At 36.5% G+C, this 27,660-nt stretch overlaps 3 protein-coding genes across 10 annotated transcripts in view; 1 reads left to right on the top strand and 2 right to left on the bottom strand.

Moving 5' to 3' along the window:
* babo (TGF-beta receptor type-1 babo) overlaps nt 1-8,752 on the top strand; it is a 40,706-nt gene extending 31,954 nt beyond the window's left edge. For all 7 annotated transcript variants that reach the window (XM_034339685.2, XM_034339684.2, XM_034339682.2 and 4 more), the window contains one exon: nt 576-8,752. In XM_034339685.2, coding sequence (XP_034195576.1) covers nt 576-698 — 123 coding nt within the window. In that variant the 3' untranslated portion in view covers nt 699-8,752. The remainder of the gene's footprint in view (nt 1-575) is intronic.
* Nucleotides 8,753-9,152: 400 nt separating this feature from the next.
* On the bottom strand, nt 9,153-26,596 carry LOC117611651 (paramyosin, long form). Its single transcript, XM_034339680.2, has 16 exons — nt 26,181-26,596; nt 25,150-25,206; nt 22,974-23,060; nt 22,542-22,708; nt 18,707-18,944; nt 18,488-18,607; nt 18,124-18,273; nt 17,893-18,039; nt 17,306-17,522; nt 16,938-17,065; nt 16,613-16,725; nt 11,152-11,347; nt 10,941-11,069; nt 10,146-10,517; nt 9,542-10,000; nt 9,153-9,227 (listed from the first exon to the last, which is right to left on the bottom strand). Exons 1-15 carry the CDS (start codon nt 26,310-26,312, stop codon nt 9,608-9,610), a joined length of 2,646 nt encoding a protein of 881 aa, XP_034195571.1. The 5' UTR covers nt 26,313-26,596; the 3' UTR covers nt 9,153-9,227; nt 9,542-9,607.
* LOC117611655 (paramyosin, short form) lies at nt 11,367-15,650 on the bottom strand. Of its 2 annotated transcripts, XM_034339692.2 has the most exons (4): nt 15,295-15,650; nt 14,443-15,158; nt 12,383-12,894; nt 11,367-12,088 (listed from the first exon to the last, which is right to left on the bottom strand). In XM_034339692.2, exons 2-4 carry the CDS (start codon nt 14,746-14,748, stop codon nt 12,043-12,045), a joined length of 864 nt encoding a protein of 287 aa, XP_034195583.2. In that variant the 5' UTR covers nt 14,749-15,158; nt 15,295-15,650; the 3' UTR covers nt 11,367-12,042. The 2 variants fall into 2 exon arrangements, with proteins under 2 accessions (XP_034195583.2, XP_034195582.2); XM_034339691.2 differs by lacking the exon at nt 11,367-12,088 and having other exon boundaries at nt 12,103-12,894.
* Nucleotides 26,597-27,660: the final 1,064 nt, after the last annotated feature.

Here is a 27,660-nt window from a genome sequence, read left to right as displayed (position 1 = left end):
AGGCTTTTCTGGGTTGAGTGTTGGGAGAGGAGCGACCTATTCTTTGCCTTTAGTTTTGGGAGAGTCCTGGGGCAAGCCTGGGAGAGCCTTAAGAGACCCCTAGGGGAATCTAGAAAAGTGTTAGACGAATTCTATGAGAACCCTGAGAAAACCTTGAGAAAACCTTAGAAGAATCCTAGGAGAATCTTAGAAGGACTCTTAGAGAATCCTGGGAGTTTTAGAAGAATTCTAAGAGAACCCTGAAAGAACCTTCAGAGTACTCTGAGAGAACCCTCTGAGAACTCTTTGAGAAAACCCTTTGAGAATCTTAAGAGAACCCTTTGAGAACCTTAAAAGAACCCTGGGAGAGCTTAAGGAATCCTCCTCCCTACACTTCTGAAGAAGTTCCCTTCAATGTTGAAGAAACGTTGGAAATACTTTATTAATATTTCATATTATCAAATAATTTTGGTCTGTTTTGAAGACATGCAAAATAAGAAATACCTAATGATTGTCACACGTGCGTCACGGTTGTTCTTCATAAAAAACAATCAACAGCGTGTTAAATAATTAATAAGGTACTTTCGTTTTTGCAGGCACTGCAAGTGATGTCGAAAGTGATGAAAGAGTGTTGGTACCACAATGCGGCAGCTAGATTAACCGCGCTTAGGATTAAAAAATCATTGGCCAATTATGGTGCGATGGAGGACCTAAAGTGAAACGAGGAGACGCTTCTGGACGCGTCAGTTTTCTCGTTGACCGTTCATACGATAAAACAGAATGAAAGTGCTCGAAACACACTTGTGGACACTCAATTTACCGTAACACTTATCGCAATAAAAACTTTTAAGTGCCGTGTTACTGCGTACGAGAAAGAGAGCGAGTCAGAGAGGAAGTGAATGTGAAAGAGAGAGAGAGAGAGAGAGAGACACTGGATGAAATGAGAATTCTATAGAGAAGCAGAGAGCCTAATGAAAGACTGGTAAGAAAAAAAAAATTAATAATCGAGACGACGTTCCTTTAATCGCGTTAACTTCGTCGGGTTGTAATCTAATTTCCATTATCAGCTTGTATACGCGAGGCGGTAGAAGGGTAGTCAGCCACTCGAAAGATGTTTTTCGAAAACGTGAACGAGCTATGACTGACAGAAATAAGGACAGGGTCGGCGGGGATAGTCCACACGAAATATCGAGGTGCTGATCAGTTGATCGATCGATCTAATTAACGAAAAACACGCGCAAAATCAGTTTGGTTAACCGAATGATCACGCCTGATCACGCGTCACACCGCTACTGTATATTTATTAATAGCGATAATATAATGAAATATATAAATTTATTATATAGCGACCATTATTGATTAATATTAACGAATATTAATATATACACACATACACGTACACACACACGCGCGCGCGTATTATTATGTATATTCGTTGTCGGGCTACAGGATTCGCTTAACCAAACCAAAGATTTCTTTGATCACAAAGGATCATTGCATCAAGACGATTACTGATTATTATAATTCATTCTTGATCGATCGATCGACGTTCCTCAGTGTTGGATTCTCTTCGCCATGCAAGTTTTTTCCCCCCTTTCGTACTAGCTCTACGAAGAAAGGCCTTCATGTCGAGTAAATTTTCCTATTGTCTCCTATTTTCTGTTTCTTCTTTTCTACGTCGTACGGAGATTCGTTACTTTACCGGTGCATGCAGAGACTGGACTTTTCTTTTCGGGAGCATATACCATACAAACCGTGTTACAAGAGAAATGCATATCCTTGTTTCTCATTTTAACGTTTTATATACAAGGTAGATCATGATAAGTGATACAATTGGGCGATAGGTGAATCATCGGTTTACCCGATTCTACTACCCATCTTGACTCACTCTGTACACTCGGGATCAAATCAGGATTCCTTAGAGAAAATGGAGATATATGAAAAATCTTAATATTAAAAGTGATTTAGCAACAAAGTAATATGATTTTTAATTATTAAATATTATAAAATTTAACTCCCCATGGGTGGTGGTGGGCCACATATCTATATATACACGAGGCCACGTTTGCTGCATCTTCATTTTCCCCAGGGATGCCCAGGGAGATGGACGGAAACCCGAGGCATCACCATTTTCTCTGGCAAAAGCCTGATTTGATTACGAGTGTACAGAGTTGAAAATTTTAATCCTGTTTGTGTATACAGGGTAGATAGGAGAATCGAGAAATTTATTATTATTAATATAAACGACCATGTGGTTGAAGCACACATGGTTTTCTTTATGGGAAACTATGATTTAAATAGGAACATTCTAAACTCTTCCTAAAATTATTTTTTCATTTTTTTATCATTCAAACTGAAACTCTTCCGGTACGCTAAGTTTCTACTTAAGGTTTTTACAACGAACGTATTTTTCCACGATTTTCACTTTGGTTTCTTACACCAGGATATACATATATACTATATAAACAGACTGGCGCGTATTCTTAGCGTAGACATACCCGGGTGTTTTGCTCAAGACAAAATATTTTTGCGTATCATAGTAAATACGCGAGCTGAAGGCGGCGCGTCACGATACGCGGGACTGTCGAAGCGTGTTTCCTTTGTAACACAGGAAGGCTGAAATTGAAGGGTGCTAAGCTCAAGAATGAATGTATCATTTGCGTGAGAGAAAGGAGCAAGAGTGAAAGAATGGAAGAATTAAAAATTGAAGAAGAGAGAGAGAGAGTGTAAGATAGACTGAACGAAGAAGAGATTAGAAAAGAAAATGAGAGAGAAAGAGAGGTGAAGATGAATTGATAAAAAAAAAAGTAAAACATTGGAGAAATTATATTTTCGGGAATTTTTTCATGAATCGATGAAAGGAAAACGAGAGATGCGACTGATAACGATGGTACATGATTGATAAGCTTCGTGTGCTTCCCTCAAGTATTCCCCTTCGTTCTTCTATTTTTCACCGGTGATATTCTATACGTTTTCCTTTAAATTCGCGTTCTCGGAGAAGAACACGAAGGAGAATACTTGTCGCGGTATACGTTTCTTGGGACAAAACGCAAACACGAGGACAGGCTTGCGTGCATCTGTTGTGAAACGAGTGCAGAATGCAAGAATGCGTATGGTATGTCTCTCTGCGAAGCTAAATAAATCATGTTTCTGACAAAGCATGGTTCGTTAAATCGGTAATGTTAAAGAAAAAGAAAAACAAAAAAAAAGAAAAACAGAAAAAAATCAGTGTATACTTCCTCGATGAAGCACGTAGGCGTATCACGAAAGGAGAACACGAACAGTGAAATACAAAGAAATAAGAAGATGATGATTATGGAATACAATAGAGAAGATAACGTAAGAGATAATCAGCAAGAAGAGAAGGGAAAAAAAGTATCTTCGTCATCCAATAGTCAACGTGAAAATCTGCGAACTTGCGATTATTATTGTATAAAAGAACGGAGGGTCCTTCGAACACATAACTGTATTTTTATATTGTTTTTTTTCTACCAACGACGATTTTTCTCTTCCGTTTTCGAAACACTGACAATGAGAACCGTTCGAAACCCAGCTGCGCGATCCTCTTTGAGCAAATTGAACGTCGCCGATATTCAAATAATACGGGTATATGATACAATTGAAAATCATTAGCGAGTCATTGAATAAATAAATCATTGTTCTCGTTAAAAGGAAATCTCCTCTTTGTGCAAGATAGAATATCATTTTCCACGTGGAAACGTCACCGAGCAAAGAACAAACGCGTTCCCGTCTCGATATCGCAGATTCTGCAATTCACCAAAAGACTGAGCAATCTATAATATTCGACTATAGTAGATAACGATTAAATAAATATAATCGAGAACTATAATAGTTGACCGCGATTCAACGCGTAACGCCACTCGAGTTTACGCTGTTTTTTAACGAACGAATATTTTCGCTTCCTCTCGAGGCGTTTTTCTCGTACATTCCTATTACGACGTAGGCTAATTTATGGTACGTACACTTGGGTGCAATTTAGAGGATTTCAAGAGTTGAGGGTGAGAGTAAAAGGAAGAATTGCTCATCACTGGCGCTTAGTTTTGGGAGGGTTTTAGGAGGAATTTGGGAGGACCCTAAAACAGTGTTATCACGTATAAATTTTTTGATTTCCATATTTTCCAGTTTTCAAGTTTACGAATGTTTCTACTTAAAAATTTCCAAATTTGATAAGTTGGAAATTTAGCTATTTAGAAATATAGAAATTTGTAAAATGGAAATTTAGAAATTTAGAAATCCAGACAATTTAGATCTATAAAAATCTCAAGTTCGGCAATTTCCAAATTAGGAAACCCTAATAGAACCTTAGAAAAACTCCAGGAAGACCCTAGGATGATTTAGAAAAATCTAATCTAGACCGTGATTAGGTTCCCTTGGCTTTCCTTAAGTTCTCTCAGAATTCTTTCAAAATGAAATACAACTGATGGGTAGTTCTTTTTTCTACACTTATTTTTAACCAAAAGAAGCTTCCATTGCATCCAAATGTATATAAATAATGATGTATAGTTGCTGTGCGTTGATGCAGTTCCACAGTAGATATGAAAGAAATCCAACAATTGGGATCACATTCTTTGATCATCTGGCTATGGAACTTCGTCGACGGTCACGTCCCGCAGGTGTTTCCATATTACTAGTACAATTTTGTGCCAATAACAGATCGAATGTTAACTAACGCGAGAGACCAGTAACGATAATGTATACACCGAGTATTCACACATGTGCACGTTGCTTCGAGAAAAAATATCTTTCACCCATATAATTAAATTTTGATTCATTATTTGCTTCCATATTGTTGAAAAAGTGTTTTTAATTCATTTTTAATATTCAACAATTTCTTAATAAAATATTCTATTTCTCAGTGAAATTTACTAAACTAAAATATCATTTTCATCAGTGTACAATATTCTATTTTGCAAGAAACGTATTAAAAATTCGAAATGGAAAGATATTTTTTCCTCGTCAACGAGATCATATCTACCGTCTCATAATTCCAAGCGACGAGACGATTTATCTGCGATCGGTGGCGTTTTCGATCGAAATGATCCTAGAAAGAGGGCATCGTGTCACCTGGGTGTCGAAGCATCGAACAGAGTCTGATTCATATCCGACAAAATAACTGAACTGCCAAATAATATATTTCAAACCCGCTCTTCTTTACTCCCCTCTTTACCGTTTTTAAGCCCTACCTTGTACAAAATGAGAGGAAATATAGCAAAGGCGTAAAACGATAATAGAAATCGTGGTGTTGCGAAACAAAATGGTGGCGTGTATACCTGCATCGTATTAGAGAATGCGAGATACCTGTACCTTTGGGACGATGCTCTCCTGGCGTCGTCCGCTTTTATTAGTTTAAAACCGCGTTTTTTTTTTCTTGGTTACGTGTATTGGGTGTTGCGAGCACCGGTTACAGGAGAAAGAATTTATCAAATTCAGGGTTGTTGGATCGTTTCAACGTCACGTTGACGTCGATGGGTTGACTGGCATATTGATTTCTTTGAATGTTGATGAAAAGTTTGTGAAAAAATTAACAAACATCCCCGAGAATTAATTGATTTTTAAGGTGTATTGAATAAAAATTGTACGGAAGGATGTTTTCTGTTGTAATAAAAATATTATTTATTTTTATTTATTCACAGAATTGTCTTCTAAATATTTATTATTAGAAGGAATATTTTTAATAAAAATCATTCTGTTTCGAAGTAGGAATCATAATAAAATTATGAATTTTTGAATTGTTGAAATTATGAATTGTTAAAGTATCATGGAAATCATTTTGCCGTGCAACGTGTCAATGTATATTTTAGAATGTTAACTGTAATATTTAAGAGTTCAGGTATATTATCGTTGAAGCGGTGCAACAATTCCATAGCGTTCAGACTTACTTTGTGTAACCACATTACGCGTTAATTAGCAGTCGGTAATGATTAGATTCGCTAAATAATGCCCTGATTTTCAATCGAATTTTTTCTAGAGGAATTGGCGTGCATCTAGCTAACGTAGACTCATTGTTGCGTCCTTTTTTCCTTGTGTTACCATTTATTATTAATCTTAAATTCCTTTCTTTCTATCGTTGTTTTTTATACCATTTTTTTTTTTATTCATTTGAAGGTTTTCGAACAATTTTTTGAGATACTTTTAACGTTTCAATCTATTTGTACCAAGCTGTTAAAGTGACAAATGGTCCGAATCATGAAAACATATCTTAATTTTGTATCATTTGATTTATTATAAAACTTAGGGAAGTAAAATGACTTTTAACATAGATTTTGTATTTAATAAAAAAGATGAATCATGAAAATGATAGATTTCAAGTATGAATCTTTTGGCATAATAATGCAATTGTTGGACATTGCAGTCCATAAATGAAATTTTAGATAAATCTTTGAAAATTTTTGACTTGATAATTTTTTTACTGAAATACTATTTTTTGACAGAGTAACAATTTTTGAATTTTTTACAGTACCATTTTATCATGTGTGACCATGGCACAAATGGGTTAAGAATACAATTATTTAAACGATCGTGTGAAATTATTTTTCCTTAGACTTATTTCTATCGTGTGCGAATGAATTTTTCTTGCAGGCAGACAAAATTTTTCTTATCATACCGAAGTACGTAATATTCGACCTGATTATAAACGAAAACTTCTTCCTTAACTTTAGACGCGCTATTCGTTTGTTTGTTCTTTTCTTTTTTATTTCTCTAAAACGAGTACCTACCATTATTATAATTAATTGTAATATTAATCGATTATTATCGTAGCGACGATATTTCTGTTTATCGTTTTCCACTTTTTTTCTAATGTATTATACCCTGTACATAAACGGTGTAAATGTTTATCGACGATTTACATAAGAATAGAACGAGCACTTGTAATTTTTCGTAATGACGGATGGGTGGATTGGTGGATGGTATTTGTTTTCTTTTTTTTTTTAGTTACATGTAACGTATGTTTGTAACAGGCACGCGGTTCTTTCCCTTTATTGGCCTTTGATAAACGTGTAGAAGTGTCGACGAGTTTTAATAGAAGAAACATTTTCTAATCCTTTTGCTACAGGACTTGTATACGATTCATACAGTATTTAGAATCTATTATCTTTTGCAAAAAAATAAGAAATACTAAAAAAAATATATATTAATATAAGAACTTGATCCACAATTACTTTTAAATTGAAAATAAAATAGAAAGCTGAATAGATAAGGAATGATGGAAGCTGGGTCAGTTTTAAAATGTATTATGCAATGGTGCTTTAATTGTTAGACACTCGACTTGTAAAAAAAATATAAATAAGATAAGCTTTAGAAAATAAAAATGGAAAATTTCACTTCGATACGTGGATTTCTGTAAACTATATTTCTAAAAATGATAATTTCATGAAATATAGGATAGAAGCTGTGAAATATAATATAAATTTATCAATAATTCTATTTTAGATGAAAAGGAATTATACGATCTTTAAAGTGTTAAATTTAAGTTGGGTTAGCAAAGACCCAGCTCCATCATTCGAGGATTAATTAATTATAGTTCTATCTACTGTCGATGCGAAGGAAGATACTCATAAAATATTATTACACGACTACACGTTGATTATATATTTAAAGAAAATTTTCTTTACCAGTATGAAAGATAATTATACATATAATTTATATTAAATTCAGATATTAATGATTATCGATTAAATCGATCATTGATCATCCACTGTCGCAGTATGATGTGTGCCTGACGGTGTGGGTGAATCTTAATACTGTTAATAGATATACGTACCTAATGTTATTAACGATTAATTAACATTTGATTTGTAATTAACGGGACAATGGAATTCTGGAGGCTGGTCTCGTTTCAGTCGTGTCCGAAGGCGATCATTTATCAGCCTTGCACGTTACCCCTTTTTTTACGATGATATTTGTTAACCAGCGTAGAATTTTCTAAAAAACAAAAAGGAACAAAAAGAAAGAAAACTATTCGTCGACAGTTTATGGAAGGACGATACTAATTAGTTTCGCGACTTATGCGAGATCTGAGCCTCTTGCGTTGCTTGTCCAAGCGGACCCTACTAATAAACGCCATAGTGGTCTGAGAAGTAATTGGCTCGAAGAAATTAAATTTACTTTAACAATTGTCTGCCTCGTTGTCGCCCATTCTTCAATATCTTTCACTCTCCGCCCTTTCCGCTATTTCTCATTAAAAATTTAAACGCACCGAATAATTAGATTTTAGATTATTCGAATGATGGGAAGAGATTTAATCTAAACCATTTTCATAACAATATTTCAAGCATAAAATATGAAAAAGGATTATATTTTCAATAATCCAAAGAAAGAAAAATAGTTTGATTAGTATCAGGCTGAGTAGGTTTAAAAATTAAATTAAAAAATTAACTATGTATTTCTTATTCTTAATAATTAGATAACGAATAATATTAATTTTCATCGTATCAATTTTTTTTCTGTTAGATCAGTGTGAAAGGATACTCGACAACGCGCAAGAGGAGAGTGACTTCCGGTTGACCAGGGATTATCATCGATTCCGTACGTACTTGTTTCAGTTTATTTATTAAATTATCGTTGACACAGGTTATTTGTGTATGTCGTACAGCGAGAGTTGTGTGTATGGGCAATAGTACCTATCTAGAATAATAATAGAAGTAGAATTAAAGTTAATCCATTTAAATACAAGTGCGATTGAAGAAGCGTAAGGAGTACAATCATCACGTCTCGCGTCTCAACTTTGATATATATATATTTTTTTTTTAAATTTATTAACAATATACTTCCACTCCTCACGCTTCGTGATTGTTCGCATGATAGATTACAAGGAAAATACAACGAATTGCTTCTTGATTCTTTACGTATTGCATATATAAATAACGTATATATTATGTATGTATATTATAATGATTTTCTTATATTTAATCCAATAACGACGATCGTTGCGAGTTCACACGATGATTGTTCGCGTTGATTTGCCTTTTGGATTTTGGGTTTCTGGTTCGTTGCGACGGGTACCGCGATTCGTTGGCCAAGTTACATCGAATTTACGACGGATCGTTGGGCGTTGTCGTAAGTTGGATTTTTAATAAGGTAGCATTTATTAATTTTAATATTTCTTTATTTACGACGTTTGCATTGCGATCCGTTGGAAACTCTTCTTGACCTTTTCTTTTTTTTTTTTTTTTATTTACGATGATTTATTGAGGCTCTTCCTTTGGTTCGTCGTTTGCTCGTAACACCTATGGAAAATGATAGAAATAACTTTCTGTTTTGGCAAAGCCAGCTTTGGATTAAGGTGGGTACCTCCTTCCTTTTTGCAGGAGGCCCTGTTATAAGCCTCCCATTTAGGTGAAAAAATATTAAAAATGAAATTTTATTTTACCATTGCCCTTTTTCTTATTTTATTTAAAATAAATTTCGATTTTTGAATCAAGGAGGCTCTCGATGGTTTGACAGCCTCCCGTCCCAGGAATCTTAATCCGGTCCTGGGCTGAGCTTTATTTCTGCCATTAAATAGTTAACGATCGAGCACGCGATATCGCGTGATACATACGTTTCTAATGACGACGAGGTGGCGTTCGAAGTGGCAAAGGATTGGGTGTCGACGGCGGTCGTGTTTTTACAGGTCACTCCTCGTCTCCTGGACGAGGTACACCTGAGAACCGGGTACGGTGGAGGTGGTGACGAAGCTGCGGTGTTTCGCACGGATCAAAGTTAAGTTACTTTCGGCGGTATCAGCACGGTCCTCTGCAGCTTCCAATTCTCTTTGGAATCGGCGAACCCTGGTCACGCTCTGCTGGGACATGCCTTCCTGTTCTTGCAGCTGCCTCTTGTAGATGCTTACTTTCTGGTGCGCTTTGTCCAATGATTCTTGCAATAAAGCAATGTTTTTCGAGTCCTCCTCGACCTGGATCATCACCTCCTTGATGTTACGCTCCTTCTTGCGGAGGATCTTCACGGTCTCGGCATGTCGACGTTTCTCCTCGTCCAACTCGAGCTCCAGGTCACGAATCTGTAAAAAACACATGGTATTATAGAGCTTCAATTTTCTTTTTACAAAGTTGTAATTGATTTTGAAGATTTCAGCTCAGCGGTGTTCTTCAGGATTTTCTTTAACATATGAAAATTATGTTCAGTATTTCTTTGGGGTATCTTACCCTCGCTTCGAGTTTACTGATGATTCGTTTGCCTCCAACAATAGCGTTGGCTTCAACCTCTTCCAATCTGACGGACAGGTTCTTCACTTCAATTTCAAGAGACTTCTTGATGGCCTCGATCTTCACGATACGTTCTTGTTCCTCGTGTAAGATCTCCACGGTGTGTTTCAATTCGTTCTGTACTCGCTGGTATCTTTCGTCGCTGACTCTCAATTCTTTGGTAACTTCCTCGTAATCACCAGCCAGGGTAGCTAATTCTTGTTCGAGTTTTGCCTTGGAAGAAGCGATGTTCACGTTGATGGTGGTCAACTCGTTGATGCGGCTAACCGATTCCTCGTATTGCTGTTCGACGCTTCTCTTTGCACGGAGGGCCTTTAGAAATACGAATAACATGTTAATTAGCGTATTGCTAATTTCCATTTTGCTTAAAAGACTTTTGGTATGGATTCATTTAAATATTTACATATAGTGTATTTAAATCTACATGAAAAATTAAATTGAAACTGCGGAGTGAAATTTTCCCGTACAAGGCTTCGTTTCTGAATAAATGGTTGCTGAAAATTCTGTGTATTTAAAAAAAATCGGCATAAACACATGGCGCTATCTACTGTTTGGTGCTAAAAATGAGCTTCTTGATTTGACCGATAGGGAACGTAAAAGATACATTGATTTAAATTCTCCTTGTTAACACCAGAGGCACTGTATGCACAATGGTACTCCTGGTGTTGACGAGAAGCACTATAAATCGATATATATCGATTATTATTCAAATTTTCAAATTGAATCAGTACTTACAGATTCATAGTTGCCGCGTACTTCCTCGAGCTCGGCAGTTAATGATTGCAGGCGTCGTTGACTGATTCCTAGTTGGTCCAGGGTTACCTGCAGTTGGCGTTGAACTTCGTCGTAGTGAGCTTGGAGTTCCTAAAAATAATATAAATATTAAATTTCTATTTTCAAGTAAAAATTAATTAAATCAATTAATTAGTGGGTTCTGTTTTCTTACGGTCAAGGTGAGCGATTGTTTCTTGATGGTCTTCTGCAAATCGATGTTGTTCTTGTTGGCAACGTCCAAAGTCAGCTCCAGTTCGGTGATCTGGATCTGCAACTTCTTTTTCACGCGTTGTACCTCGGTCTTCAGCTTCGTCTCCGCTTCGACCACGCGGGCGTTCAGCTGCTCGATCTCGATACTGGTCTGCTTGCTAATTTATTCATTTTGTATGAACATAAATCGCTGTCCCATTGGTTCTTTTGATAGAATTTTTTAGCGATATTACAGTTTCCAGGCGATTAAGAAACGATTTTGGAGGAAAATCATGATTATTATCTCTGAAAATATATAGGAGGGAATCGTGCAGTATCACTAAAGCTAGTCCTCGATTTTTCCATTAGTGAGCTGTATTTTACAAAAACAAATGAATGAATATTAACGTGTACGTTGATATTTAGTGCGAAGAAAAGTTATTTTGTTCTAAATTTTCCCTACAAAATTAATCACTACTCTTTTGACTATAATCAGTAAAACCACAACCAAATATTATAATTATCTTAAAAGTTATGACAATTTATATGCAATGAAAATTTTTTATTCGTTTGTACTACAAATCACTTGTTTAAAATTTCATTTTTACCGAGACTAGCTCAAGTTACAGTGAAAGGAATTTAGGGTTGTTGGTATATTACAACTTTCCCCTAAATTCATTGTTGACGAACGGTTAAGAATGCTCGAGGAAGAGTGTTAGTACTTAATTTCAAAAGAATATAAGGTATTAGAATGACCCTCGTGCTTTAGACGTTCCAAGATACAGTTAGTTTAGCCACATAGTTGAAAGGCATTACCATTCCTGTAACCACGACAGAAACGTGAAAAGGGTGCTAGTTGCATGTACAGAATATCTCAGCATTCCTTGTTCCACCTCCGAACACTTGATCTTCTATAAAACCTACAGAGTACGAATTTAAAAGCTACTCTAACCAAAATCCGAACGATAGATCAATGAAAATAATCCCCCAATGATCTATTCTACATCTACGATGTCCCCGAATCAAAAATTAAGGTATAATGAAATCTCTCCTGTTTTATTGATCATATCATTTCATCGTTTCGTGTCACATCATTTTTTTTCTTTTTACCCACGTAACTACGACACCTAAATCTACCCGGAATTTACATCCATCAAGCGGGTCTAATTCCAAGGCATCCGTACAACCGTGCGGGTCTTAATAGGCGTTGGTACCTCTTGTTCAGGAAATAGTTGCTAGACTTCTCCTCGTATCCTCTCAGCTCTCTGCTCAGGTTGTTCAATGGAGCAGTCAGTTTGTCTTCGTCGATCAGATTCCTCGTCCTCTGTTCCATCAGCCTGAGATGGTCCCTGCCATCCCACAAAACCGACATGTTCTCTCTCTGATACTTTCTGATGTCAGCCAACTCTTCACTCCTGGTCAGGTTCTTCAAGGCTTCGGCCCTCAAATGGAACTCGATCGCTTTCGCGGATTTACCTCGAAGACTTCTGCCATGATCAAGGGCGTCCTGCACCTCGGACATGTTCTGAATGTCCTTGAGGGACTGGAATTCGATGTTGGCCATGTCTCGCTGGATCTGTCTAGCCCGATTCCTGACAACCGCGCTCTGCACCAGTAACGGTAACGATCTCAGTCGCACTTCTTCGAGTTTTCGTGGGAACACCTCTCTGGTCACGTGGCTGGCCTGCGCTGTCTTCGACAAGCTGAAGTCCGAGCGATTCGCTATCTTTGGACACGGTAAAACACGTCAGTTGGTGAAGAGGATGCTCGCTCGCGGACGAAAGAGAGAAAGCGTTTACGGGCCGTGCCTACACCCTCTGCGATCCCGAGCTGAGACTAAACTTAGCTGCAGCGAATGTGCAGAACTCGAATATGACCGAAGTACTCGAGATCGAACCTCTGTAGAGACTCGAGAACGACTGCCAATACGAGCCAAGTCGCGAGCTTAACTTCTCCCAGCTGGGATACGAGAGATGGATATTCCTTCTTTCTTTTCTTTTCTTTTCTTTTTTTTTCCTCTTTTGATACGAAGACGCACGGTGACTTGGCAGACACCTTCGGTGTCTCGATAGCTTCGCTTTTGTTCCTCGATCCAAATAACCGGTTGCCAACTGATTCCTTTCGCTTCCGCGATATTTTTATTTGGGGACCGGCTTTATAGGGATTCCGAAACGTCGAAGGGGTCGACGGCTACTTGGCGAGCGTTATTAATACAATAAGCCGATCAGGGATTTCCGCTTTCTATGCACGTTCCTCGAATCTCAACGACGAACATTCTGAACGTTGGCAATCGTCTACCGAGACGATCTTAAATTAAACTTTGGTGACAGTGGGGCGGTAATCGGACGGCGAGGAGTTCAGTTATTGGAACAAATGGAAATAATATTCTAACAGCGAAACGACTTCTACCGAGTTTAGAATTGATTTATAGGGAGTCGTCAAAGTATTCGTATCTTCTTGATTAACCCTTTCAGTGGGAAATTGTTTTTAGAAAACGTATCTTTAAGAGCACGTATATAGATAAGTATGCCTGGTTCAATGATATTGCCAAAAATAATTTGGCAACCTGTGTAATAAAGTATATTTTATATTTTTTACTCGATTATCTATATGCTTGCGGATATAAATGTTTTGATGCATGTTATATTGACTCATGAATTACTAATACTAACTTGAATTAATTTATTGCAAACGTCCAGTTTCTAATAAGAAATACGAATACTTATGTGACCTACTATATTATTGCTAAATTTAGAAAAGAGAGATTTTGGATACTGATATAATTATTTGAAAATTCGCAAATGAAGTCGTCTACTTCATAAAAAGTGTGTCAACCTTCGAACAGCGCACCATGGAGAGAGCCTCAATTTTAATTTGATCTTGTATTTCTAAATTTTGCACCATTCTTTTGAAAATTATTCTTCCAATATACGAAACTATTTCGTTTAAAAATTACATATTGAAGTTAATATTTTTGTACACGTTTTGTAAGTTTGGGCCACGATTGACCCAGGCTCCGCTGTTCAAGGGTTAACCGAGACCGTGACTTTCCTTCTGAAGGAATTCCCTAGGTGTTTTCTTTGTCCAGTTGACAAACTTCTATTCGAAAGACACGGTAGGCATCTGACATCGAACGAGGTGTACTCGTAGAAGAGCAGCCCCTTCCGCGACACCAAATTTAGAAACTCGAAAAGGTCAGGCAGTCGTCGAGTCACGCAGCGTCAACGAAACGTTTCGCATCGGCCCAGCTTTCACTCTTTCCACCTTCGTATACCTTGAAGTGGGACAGGTGATCCCTAGCTTCATCTTCGGCGTCGATCGCTCGTCTAATAAGCTCGTGCCTCGAGTACGGTTCCACGGGTTTGTCCTCCCATAAAGCTCTACCATCGGACCAGGGTAACTCTGGTGGTTCTGACATCCTTGAACTTCGATAATTACTTCTACCTTGCCGCTCTATGTAATCCAGCATAGGTTGATAATAATTGACCCCACAGCTGTAGTTTTTGTCGTAGATGTAGGTGGGCCAGTGCTTCCATTTTGGCTCGGAGGGTACGTACATAGGGGGCAAGTAACCTGCCATTTTACACAAATTTCAAATTTCGTAGCCTCTTGAAATGAAAGATTTTTCCCAAGTTTATGTCAGGTCGATGTTCTTCTCTTTTTATAGATCAAACTATCTAATATTTATTAGAAGCTTGTCATTCACTATTTATTGCTTCCTTCCTTTATCACGGAGTAGATGAAATTTTCTCACTTTTATTCCGAAAATTTTAGATCCACGAGCTTCTTCTTTTGTTTCAGATCAAATTTTCTAATAAAATATATTAGAAGATTCAAATTTAGATCACTGACACAATTTCTTTTCTTCTCAATTTTTGTTGTATTGATCTTAATCGAAGAGTATCGATTCGTTCAACTGGCTCAAAGGGTTGACGGATTTGTTCGGAGTGTCTGTACGTGGGTATAGTTAATTTTTCATCCAACATCTACCTTGAATAGAAATTACGAGACGCTGAATTTCTTTTCACGTTTGTTTTAGGAGGATTGTTAATTGAATCGTGTACCGTGAGAAGGTGTTAGATACAGGGGGGTGGTTTCAGGGAAACTGTTTGTTGATTTTACTCACTGATCTTTCATAGTCGGATGATCAGAGGTGACACTTGAAATGGTCGAGAAAAATTGGGCCGATCGTGAGCGGTGCTATCTTTTGTAGGTTTTTCTTACGATTGCCACATTGAGGCCGGCCAATCAGCACCTGCCAGTAATAATTGGATCGCGACTAATCGCTTTTGAACGTCGTTTATTAATAGAAGGGTTGCGCACTGAGTGCGTATCGCTGCTACGTGCCTCTATTAACGACCCAAAAAGTGTCGATGATTCATACTCAATGGTAATCAATTAATTTCTTGTAGAATATCATCTTTGATTCATTTTCGTTCGTCCTTAACCAAGTTGGATGGTATTTCTTAGTTAATTGGTTTAATAGTATTTTTAATTCTTTAGTGAAGAGTTATGGTTTAATATAGATTATCAAGATTCACTCATAATGCAATATAATGGTAGTTTATATGGAAGTTCACTGAGAACGTATTAGTCATAATGGGAAAATATTGAAAAACTTCAATAATATTATTTCTTTAATTAAATAATCAAATTTCTTCTTGTATATCGTTATCTTCTGTGTTTTATATTTCGTATGAAATTCTTTTTGCAAAGAAAACTTTTCCTCTTCTTGATGTTATGACGCACTCTTTATCTTCTTTCATCTTTCATAAACAAAATTCTCAGTGTTTTATCATCACTTGATGACGATTTGATTTTGGCACTTGGCAAATTTTGCACATAGTTATGTACATATATATAAATAAGTAAATAAATTGTAACAAGATATTCCCTCGAGCATTGTCTGAATGGTTTGAAAATATTCACGGTGATTAATCTATTGGACTGATCGATGACAAAGTTAACCTTGTATTATTAATAGTCGAACATGGTAGTGGTTGTACCGGAAATACAATAGATTGCGTCAGAAGCTAAAAATTCGTACCCCTTAGGAATATTCTCTTTCGGATACATATTTGCTTTGAGATAGGACTGTTAAAGTTTAAATAGTAGAGGATAGTATAAATAATAGAATATTATAATATAGTAGATGATTACTAACAAGAGGAAAGTTGTGAATGATTTTTTAGTATTTCAACAGAAATACTTTTGTTTTCACCATTTCAATATCAAAGTGTGAAAATATTAATAAATTTCCAGTAATGAGTTTTAGGAATTAATAAAAACACTATACCTGGAAACTGTAACACTGCTTATTCAATAATATCTAAATTAAACTAAATATTAACATTGATGTTGCAAATAGAAATTACGAGCATTATTATGAATTATTGCAAACTAAAAATGAAAAGAATATAAATAAAAATCGTTTAGGTACTTACCGGATGCATTCGATTTCTTCATCTTTTTCAGTCAAGCGACGTTCGTAGTCATGGCGAAGTTGAGTTAATTCAGCAGACAATCTCTGGGAACGTTGTTCTTCTATCTTGCGTCCCTGTAATTAATTGATTTTTTTTTTTTAATCATTTCACAGTTCGTATAAGACTTCTTCGTCAAATAGTACTTAAAATTCTCTATAGAAATATTGTGTGTTACGTGATGATACAAAATTTTGAAGAAAATAAAAATATTAGATTGACAATATTTTGTAACAAAATTGCAAAAGAGTGAAAAAATTATCAGAATAAATGGAATGCTTCTACTTACTGCTTCAGCCTCTTTGTAGGCAGCAGCAAGTTCTTCACGTTCGTTCTCCAGACGACGAAGTTCCAGTTCCAATTCGTGAAGTCTGCGGTTCATGTCGGCCAGTTGGTTCTTAGCATCGCTGAGGTCATCTGAAACAATCGAATAATATCTAGGATTAAAATCTACGATATCAGAATTCTGGGATTTTGGAATTTTAGAATTTTAGAATGGTGATAGGGTTAGTTGACATTTTGGGGGAGGATCCATATTTTTGGAAGATCAAGCCCACCCTGGTCCCTCCCCAGTAGCGCCAATACCAGAAACTCGATAAAATCTTGTAACTCTAATAATCTTAGTGATTCTGAGTGACATGAAATTAAAGAACATACCTGCCAATTTCTTGTTCTCACGAGCCAGTTGGTCCTTCAATTCACGAGTTTTGTCGAGTTCAGCATTGGTACGTTGAAGTTCTTGTTGCTTGTTGCGAAGATCACGTTGGCTCTGTTCATACATCGCCATACTTTCATCCAAACGAGCCTTTAGTTCGATATTAATCTTCTCTAGTTGTTCAACGCGTTTCTGGAGCTCCCGAGCTGTTCCATTGGCCTTAACAAATAAAAAAGAACACCATTAATAATCAAAGCAGAAAATGTTGCAGTTGAAATTTGGTGAAGTCTTACCAGAATTACAAACATTTTTCCTCGATTGCCAAACAAATAATGAAATAATTATTTATAATTCATGCAATTTTCCACAAGTATAATAATTAGAAAATGAAAATTATATTATTCTAAGTATATTTAGTAATTTTTGTGGTGAAAATAGCTCCTAATATAAAATTTCCAAACTTAATTCAGTTTAAAGAAAATAAAAAAGAATTATGACAAGAAGTCAGTCAGCTGAAATTAGTGTTACTGATGAAAGTGCAATGATACTTTGATAAGACCTGATTTTAAAATTGAAAAAGATGTTATACCTTTTCTAAGTCAATGATCAGGACTTCCACTTCAGATTGTAGGCGAGACTTTTGTTTTTCAAGGTTGTTGATCTTCACCAGCAGGGTTTCAATCTGTTCTTCTTGTTCCTGGATGCGAGCGCTGTATTTGCGACGTAATTCCTCTACCTTTATTCCAACAATTGAATGAAATATTTAGAATACCACGATAAATCTAATTATAATAACATTTTTGTATTTTATTATAATTACCTCTTCGGCGCGAGCATTGGCCTCAGTTTCGTATTTCGATCTCCATATTTGTACTTCACCATTAGCCTTAACCAATTGCCGTTCAATGTCCAAACGTGCTTCAGATTCTTCTTCCAGTTGAATGCGAACGGATTCCAGTTCCGTTTCCACCTGTTGATCATTATTCATTCGAAATTTAATTGAACTTAAAATATATCAAGTAGGGCCACCCAGAGATCTCAATTCACGTCTTTTTTAAGTCATTCAGTAATTTAACATGCATTGTTTGCTCAATTCCAAATAATTTTTGAGAAAGATTAGAAAACTTTCTAACTTCTTTGTATTTTGGTATATTAAAAGCTAAATGTGCTAAAGTGGTTTCTACCTGATGCAAGGAAGCCTCGACCAATGAACGACGACGATCTTCATCTTCGAGACGACGGCGAGCATCCTCGAGCTGACCTGCGATCTGGGTCTTCAGGTAAATAACATTCTCGATGTTGACCTATAAAAATTTTAGTTTCAATTAGGGAGTTATTTTTGAAGAAAAAAAATGATGGTTCGTTCAATTTTGTTTGTAATTTTTTAATGTGGATTTCTGTACCTTCAAGTCCTGCACTTCCTTTGTAAGCTCGATATTTTCCTGGGATAGTCTGGTTTTGTGGCTGGTGATGTCAACGATGGTACGGTTTAATTCTTCAATTTTCACGTTCAGCTCAGCTACATGTATCTCGAGCTTCTCTACAGTCTTTATCGACATCAATTTTTCTTTGGTGACACTGTCGAGTTGGGCGAGGAGTTCGTACACTTCTTGTTGGAACTTCGATTTTTCCTTGTCAGCTCTGAAAATTTCATTAATTAAGCATCAGAAAAAATTCAATTGTTACCTTTTATTTTGAAATTTTTACATTTCCAGCTCTAATTTTGTTCTTCCAACGAATATACATATTTCTTCTACCCCTAGATACTTTATCATTTCTATCACATCGTTCTCTAAAAAAAGATATTTCTAATAATTGCAATCTCATTGCATTACAATCCAGTCATTAAAAACATAATCAATCCTATATTCATCTTGCTATATGTATAAATAATACTCTGAAATCTTCCATGTCATTTCTATAATGATTGCATAGAAATAACCTTTACAAAAAGTCCCAAATGAATCTCAGTATCACGAACCATCTAGATTCTACTACAACTACCCTAAATTTTCCCTGTCATCTTCATAACACCATCAAACCCCTTTATATAATATTTAATAAAAATAAAAATTGCTTAATATTAAAAGGGTGATTGTATGATCACATTGAATTTTTTTATATGAAATGTACGAAGGTCAAAGTCAGTGATTGTGTAATAAGAAATTATTACTCTTATGGTTCGAAACTCCAAAAATATTGAATTCGATTGGACCACTCTATATAAATAGCGATTGCTACTCAACGTGACATAGTTATTCTAAACATTCTTCCTAAATGAAACATATCATTTCAAGTAAAGCACTCAGCATATAAGTGTCTTTCGATGATTCCACCCTTGGCCACGAAACGGGAAGCGTTATGATATCGATGATCCAGCTACACGTAACATAGAGGGTGTAAGGTGTCGGTTGATTCCGAGGATAGTGGGGACCGGAGCTGGTCGCCTGTACTAATATGGCGCGGCAACGCGGGGTTGTGGATTGCCGCGCGACTCGCACAGTTAAAAATAGTCATAAGCCGAACGGTAGCAACGCGAGCAAACCTTCTTGTGGAGGGAGAGAATAAAAACGAGAGAGGGAGAGGAGGAGCTTGAAAGAAAGAAAGTTGTAGGAGCAAAAGCTGCGAAAGTGGAGGTGGAAAGGAAAATCGTGTCGCTTTGAAGAGGAGAGGCGAGGAAGAAAACAAAGTTGAGAGAGGATTAAGAAGTGCGAATGAAAATAAAAGAGGGAAGGTGTGAAAATTTAGATGATGGTATGTTGAGCGCATTTATGAGACGAAGAAAGTTGGAAAGCATTTGGATGATGAAAAATGTGATGGAAAGAGCGGGAAGAAAGTGGAAGAGTGAGAGGAGGTAATGGAAGATGGGTAATAAAGAAAGAGGGTTGAAAGCAACTTGAGAGATGGAACTGCGCTATTTTGGAGACGTTTTTGACATCCTCTCTTTGCACCAACAGGTGGAAACCTCGCGCTGAGTTTTTAAGCTTCACTGATTTTCTTTTTCTCTTTTTCTATTGATGGAAGAGTTGAGAATTATAAAATGTACAGTACCCAGCATGGTAAACTTGTCTTAAGGAAAATAGTGATATATGGAAAGGAGGCTCCAACACTAGTATCAAAGAAAAAAAGAGATAATTCTCAAAATTCTAATTTTGAAGACATTATAATTTTTAATCATTGAATATTATAAAATGAAAGAATACTATTGATGAAGAATATTCACTTTTCTGAAACTGTTCACGGAAGCGTCTAATGACAGGCACGTTTTCCATCCACGTTTCATCTATTATTTCTCGTGCTATGTTAATGGCGCCAAGAACGATCTATTTCGCTAGTTGAAGTATAAACTGCTGTCTCGCGACACTGTTGACACATAAGTGTCGCAATTATTTTTACTGGAAAGCATATTTAGAACAGAATTTTTTGAGCTCCGATTTCAGCCCAGATTCCAGATCCCTTATATACAGAGAAATTATAAACATTTTCTTAAATAGAAACACGAAAGCAGTTCTGGTTCTTCGTTTTAATCAAAATGTTAGTTGGGATAATTCAACTAAACAGGCAGACATTGAACGCTAATGTCGATGATCAGACACATTTTATTTATTACTCCTGGATATATTCCTAGTAAAAGAATAATAAATTATTGCCGAATTGTATTTTCTAATTTATCCATTTCATATTAGATTAGTTTAGACTATTATGCATGTTTATAACAAGAGTGAAAAGATGTAGGATTATTTAAGCTGTGGCTAGTACTCTACATTTTTTTATGAATTATCTGTATTGTTTAAAAATGTTTTATGGCAAATTTTGTATGTTACTTTGTTAAAAACAAAGAATGTTACGTGTATAATATTATTTCACTGCTTGATTCCCAATGGGTTAAGGAAAACATTATGTGGCAGTAGTATAAGTCAATAATAGTAGTCAATCAACAGAATATATGTGGTTTCCCGGTAATTATCAATGGCAATACTTGTCACAACTAAAAGTAATAGAATTTTATAAGCAAAAAATGGATAAATTTACAAAATATAGGCAGATTATGTTTATAAATTAGAATGTTAATTTTATATTCATTGGATTAACTTAGTCATTTCAACTAAAATAAATAGTAGCTTCATGTAAACACATGAGGCAACATTAATTATTTTATAACAAAATCTTCTTGTCTGTAAAGTAACTTTTAATTTTAATTTTACAAGAATGTTAATAAAATCCTCTGCAATTATTTAGAAGAAGTATTCTCAAACATATTCTACAGGATTTAAATTTATCGAGTGTGATGCTATCATCCTTCATTAATTTATTTTGTCACAATTTAAATGACACTTTTAACTACGAAGGCTGTTACGAATGTATATGATAAGGCGAGAAAATTTGTTCACGAAATTTCAAAATTAGATCGAATAGCATCGATTTCGAGGGTAACACGCGTTGTCTAAATGACAGCTCGGTGAATTTTTGAAACGAAGGCGTCCTTGTGGACGTCGGGGCGCCGGGACGTTGAAAAGGACGCGGGTTATGTTTAGAAGAGCCAGAGGAACGAGTTTACGTGTATTTCAGGTGCGAGTAAGTTCGTTGTTTGGCCGGTAGCCAATATCGTACACGAGCATAATTTCCACAATTTTCGAATACGCTTTCGTTCCGCGTGATGCTTGCTATAATTAAAGCGACACATAATGATTCATCCTCTTTTTCTGTATTTCTTTTTTCACCCCTTTTACCTCGGCGTGTAAAGGAAATTTCGACGAACTTCGAACTTCCGGCGAATTGTTTATTGACGCTCGGCTCGGTTCTCGCGCGCTTTGACCTCAAAGAAGAGGATCGCGATGGTACGATTTTATTTTCACAGGTGTGTATAATTAAACTTCGGTTTATTGGTGTTCCCGATTCCTATGTTCTTTACAGATCGAATAACTCGCCTTAGATTCGACAGCTGTTTGGATTCCGTTAACCGGAATGTTTTCGTGTTTCCGTTTGCTGATCGAATTTAATGTCGTTCCGAGATGAGAAAACATTATCGAAGGGCTGATACGAAACACGTCTTGTTTCGCGTGATGATTCATTCCGGGTTTTAACCTTTGATAAATACCAGCTGAGATACTTTGAAAAATTATTAGACGATTAAAGGAAATAGTAGAAACGAAGGGTTAGTGATGCGGATATATAAAGGACCCTAAAGGCAGTTGATTTAATGGAGTCTCAAATAAATAAATAGATTATTTGACTAACCTAGCGCGGGCTTTTGAAAGTTGGTCGATTTGATCCTGGAAGTCAACAACGACTTCCTGGTGTTTCTTGCGCAGAAGGTGCGCGGTTTCCTCGCTCTCGAGATGAACATCTTCGAGTAGTTTGCGCAGTTTGGCCAGTTCCGTGTCCCTTTTTTTGTTGATCTCAAACTGTGAATATTTATAAAATACAAATAATTAATTTAACATCCATACTCAAAAGCTTAATAAAATTTTTAATATACGTTTGATAGACCCTTAGAAAATAATTGAAGGTTTCTTTAATGAATAGGGGTTGTAATACGTGTTATTCGTGTGAAGATTTAATTAATTATAATCAATAAATTAATGAAATAAATGTATTGCGCGGGAGATCAAATTTAATCAGTTGTATGTTTAATATTCGAATAATATTATATAAGATTTTGATACTCACTTGAGATTCGGCGCCACCTTCCGCCTCTTCGAGACGTTCGGATAGTTGGATGACTTGCACGCTCAAATCAGCGCGCTCGCGTTCGATCTACAAAGAAAAATAATGATTTTATTACCAAAACTATTATTTTTGAATAGGCCTTTTGAATTAGACCTTCCACTTGTTAAATTGATTAAAAGAAAAAGTAGAAAAAATGATAAAATATAAAAAATTAAGCATTTAACATTGAAATTTTAAAATATTTAAAAAGTAAAGTTAAGTAGTAGGCTCAATCATGATTTCACAAATGAAAGTTTAGTGTTTTATCATAGTTTACTATTCTGAAATTTTTTTTTTTGTTACGCCCTGTGGTCACTAATTAAGTAATTAAGTAATGAAAAAGCCAAATATGAAGTGAAAAAATTATACCTAATTCTATTCTGTATAATGTTCCTTTGAATAGGGTACTTTGTCACTGTGGTATTGAACGATATTGTGAGAACATGTGTAATCGAGACGCGCGGCATTGTTTTGGAAAGAGGCCTCAAGGAACGACGCGAACAGCTCGTTGCAAGCTTGACGTCAGGTTTCTTCGGACCGCGAATAGAACGATCTAATTCCGGACAGACCGACTCTATATCGGGAGCTTTATTCATATTACAAACGAAGCATTTATCGAGAAAAGAGAGACTCGTGACATCGCCATAACTGTTCGTTCTCCGGAAGTCGGAGCACTTCCCATTGTCCAAACTGTACTTCCTGTGAAATACATTCTCGTTTCAACCGCGATACCTCAAGATCCCAATACCATGAATTTTTCAACGCACAAATCGTGAATTATTTAAACATTTAGAAAATTAATAGTTTTGCTATTCTTTCTGCCCGAGAATAATTTAATAAAAAATTAAATATGTCCAATTCAGTCATTTTTAAATTACAATAAATAATTCAATGAATAAGAAAATATAAAGCTCGATAATTAATTGCAAAATAAAGAATCTTTCTGTGAATATTTTTGTTACAGATAAGCTTCGGTTAATGACTGAAATTTTTATATTAATTTTAACTTTCACACTTTCACAAATATTTCAATTTCTCCATCACAAATAATTTGGCCCAGAAAAGCTTGAGAAAGAACAATTTTTCTGTTCTCATAAATATTCAAAAGTTTGCCTACTAATTTTGATAATACAAACGGTGTTGAGTAAGCAGACATTCATAACGTTATGTAACAAGAATACGTCTTCTTTTCGTGAGTCACTTGATACATATTTAACGCGATAATAATTTCCATGTTGCTGCTTTTCCAACGCGTTGAGACGATGCTGGCACCGGTTCAAGTCACGTATCAAATGAGTTTCACTTTCAGAAACGATTCGATCGATCAATGATCGTCATTCCAATAAATTTTCATCGCCTCTCTTAGATACCATAAAAATATTTCAAATTGCACTCTCATAGAGGAGGAAAAATTAATTTATTTATTTTTGTTTAATTTGGAATATTTTACTCTGAACATTTTCCCACGAACATAAGCTTTCATTTAAGTTATGACTTCTTCTTTTTTCTGCTATTATTATTATGTTTTTTTTTTATTTTTTTAAAACACGGACGCGTTACATGTACACTGAACACGAAGGAATGCGAGTTCGTACGCTGAAGAGACGCGCATCCCCAAAAATAGACGCGACTCGAGAGCTGGACATTTCGACCTACTGCTCCCCACTCTATGGTGGAGAGCAGGCCAGCCTCGCTTTTTTTGTATCTGTTTCAAAATTCACAATGCCCGGATTACATAAAGTCTCGAAATTCATGCTTCTCGGTATTTTTATTTTTACGATCTCCTCACAGCAAGTAAAACTCTTTCAACATTTCAGAATCCAAAGATTCTAAGATTCATTTTCAACCCTTCCTTGTTATATCTTTTCCCAAATTGAAGAAAATCAAGAATTCTTTGTTAAACGTACTAAATGTACACTTGATAGCTTAACAGTACTCCAATTTACTCCCAACATTACTAATATATTAATGAATACTAAGAAAAGATACATTAATTAGTCCTCAGTCAACAAACGGTAGTATCGAGAAATTTATTAATAGTCTTCCGGTAGGTAAAGTGTTAAAATAATCATGCAACCATCTGAAACCCGAAAGATGAAACGCAAGACGATTATTAGAAGGTAGAAAATAAACTCACCCTCTGACGCAGCTCTCTCTCAGACTCCAGGTCATCCTGCAGCAGGCGGATTTTGTCCTGAAACGAGAGGCAATAAAGGATTAGATCTTAATCGTGAAGCTGTGTACGGAGAGGGTCAGTGCTTTACGTAATCGAGCGACGAAAATACCCAAAGCAAGCGGCGGCTTGGATATTTCAGAAAGACGTATAGAACTCGTTTTGCCGAGGGAACAGAAGGATTTTCGTTCTTAGCGACCGTCCATCGGGGTCGTTTCTTTTCAAAAGGAACAAAATTACGTGCACTCGTCTATTCGTGTTCCTTAACAAGGTAAGAAAAAAAAAAATCGTTCTCCTCGATTCAACAAACAGTACAATCTTACTCGAGTGCACGTTTCCTCCGAAAGTTTTTTCGAATTTCATCCATGGCGGTCGAGGAACGATCCAGATGGACGATAACGATCGGGTCGTTGGTCTTGGTCCGTGGACGCCTCGTAGATGTCACTGATGTCCACGGCACGATCGTCATTTACGGCCGATATTTACGACTATTTTCGTACACGAGCAATCCGATAGCCGAAGAACGGTCTACGACACTTTCGTTCCTCCTGGGGATTGGCACTAATATCCCTTATGGTCACTGAACTTTGTCGCACTTGTCCCAGCCACGAAATCGTTCACTTCCTATCCGTTTCACCTTATCACCAGCGATATCACTCGGACGAACGACCGTCCCGCGAATTTATCTTCCATCTCTTCTCTGTTGCGTCATCATCTTCTCTTCGCGTTGGACGTTCCAACTTTGACCCCTTGGATTCATCTTGAGAATCATTATTTCTACGTGAATCTGATAGTTATTCGAGTTATTCGCGAGATCCTTCCTGTTCCCTCTTTCTTTTTTAATCATTTTCAAGGATACCAAGTTGAACCGTGTCTTGAATAATTCAGAACTGTAATACTTCGCTATGCTAAGGTACGATTAGATAGAAAAATGGAATTAAGCTAGATAAATGGAAATTTTTGATTAAGAGAAAGGTTTGTTCTTGAAGACCTACCTCCAGTCTGGTGAGAGCGCTCAGGTCGGCGCTGTATTCGATGCTGACATCGGCGGTACCACCTCCGGTGGAGCGGTACGTGTACTTGGAGGCTTTAGCGATCGCTGAAGACATCCTGTCCGTTTGATTCATTTGATCTCTCGACGATACCTCGTTCCCTTGGCCGAGATTTCGTTTATTCTTCAACAGCTTCTTAGCAAAGCTTCACCTGATGCCTCGGTTCTTCTGGCTGATGGTTCAATCGAATCGTCTCGATTCAAGTCGGTCGTAATCTGCTACCACTTTCTTCCGTTTCCTCCTCCTCGTCTTCTTCGTCTTCTTCCTTCTGTTCTTCGGGGTTTCGGAGCCGACCAGCGCCCTACTCGTAGTGCGCGACCCGTCGTCGTTCGTATGGCGCGCCGGCGGTTCCATGGCTTCGTCAAAATGACGGTCGCACGCATGCGTGCTAGATCATCCCCACCAGGAACACGCGAACAGAGACTCGTCATAGCCGTTGTTCCTCGTCTTCGTCGGCCGTCGAGGGGAACCACCAGCCGACGACCACCACCGTTACGCGGACGCCCACGTTTTCAAAAGCAGCTGCCAAACGATGGATTAGATAGTAGGAGAGGGCAAGATAGGGATGTTGGGAAAAAATTACTTCAGGATATTATATTTATTGATGATTTAGTTCGAAATTATGCTGAATATGGCCTTGGTATTTCTTTACCAAAGTAGGCTAAATATGGAGAAAATGGTAATAAGATTCTTTTCTTCTATGTTTAGGACAAGATAAGGTGTAATTAAATATGCTTAATTTCAAATTACCTTTTAGGGGTAAATAATAATTAAGTATAAATATTGTCCAGTTAATCTTAGGGTGACGGAGGGGAATCTTTGGGATGGTATTTAAATTTACTTTTACTTTTATTTTATAAATTTTATACAGTTATTCTATATATTATTTTTCTAATACATCTATCTGTGTAAATGAAAATTTTAAATTCAATCATTTTCATTTAGAATGAGTAATCCATAAGAGAGTAAATTCTTGTACAGATGATTGTGCAGAAAGCAAATGATTAAGATCCAGAAATAGTCATTTGAAAATGTAGACTTCGACGCCCACTTGGACATGTCGAGTAAGATGTTCGTAAAATCGTATTTTTATAGATCGGAGATATTTTAGGAGAGACAAGAAAGACTAAACGCTCTTTTTTGAGTTGGAGATAGACTTATACAATGAAAAGATATTCAAGTACATTGTATGATGGTGCTCGACTGCCAAGTTTTCGCATTTTCTGCGACTTTTAAACAGTCTCTAAAATAACGAGCTTCCCAGCAATTCGTATTTGCAAATGAATAAAAATGCAGGAGCGATGGCCACAAATTCAACAGGTATACGTTCCACGATCGAAAATTCATTGTCACAGGAAGTTGACTCAATAGATGACAATTAAAACGAGAATCAGCTTCGACGTCCCACGCTTCTCTTTCTCGC

Source organism: Osmia lignaria, chromosome 10, assembly GCF_051020975.1.
Source record: "Osmia lignaria lignaria isolate PbOS001 chromosome 10, iyOsmLign1, whole genome shotgun sequence".
NCBI classification, from domain to species: Eukaryota; Metazoa; Arthropoda; class Insecta; order Hymenoptera; family Megachilidae; genus Osmia; species Osmia lignaria.
This window is presented reverse-complemented; position numbering and strand designations above follow the sequence as displayed.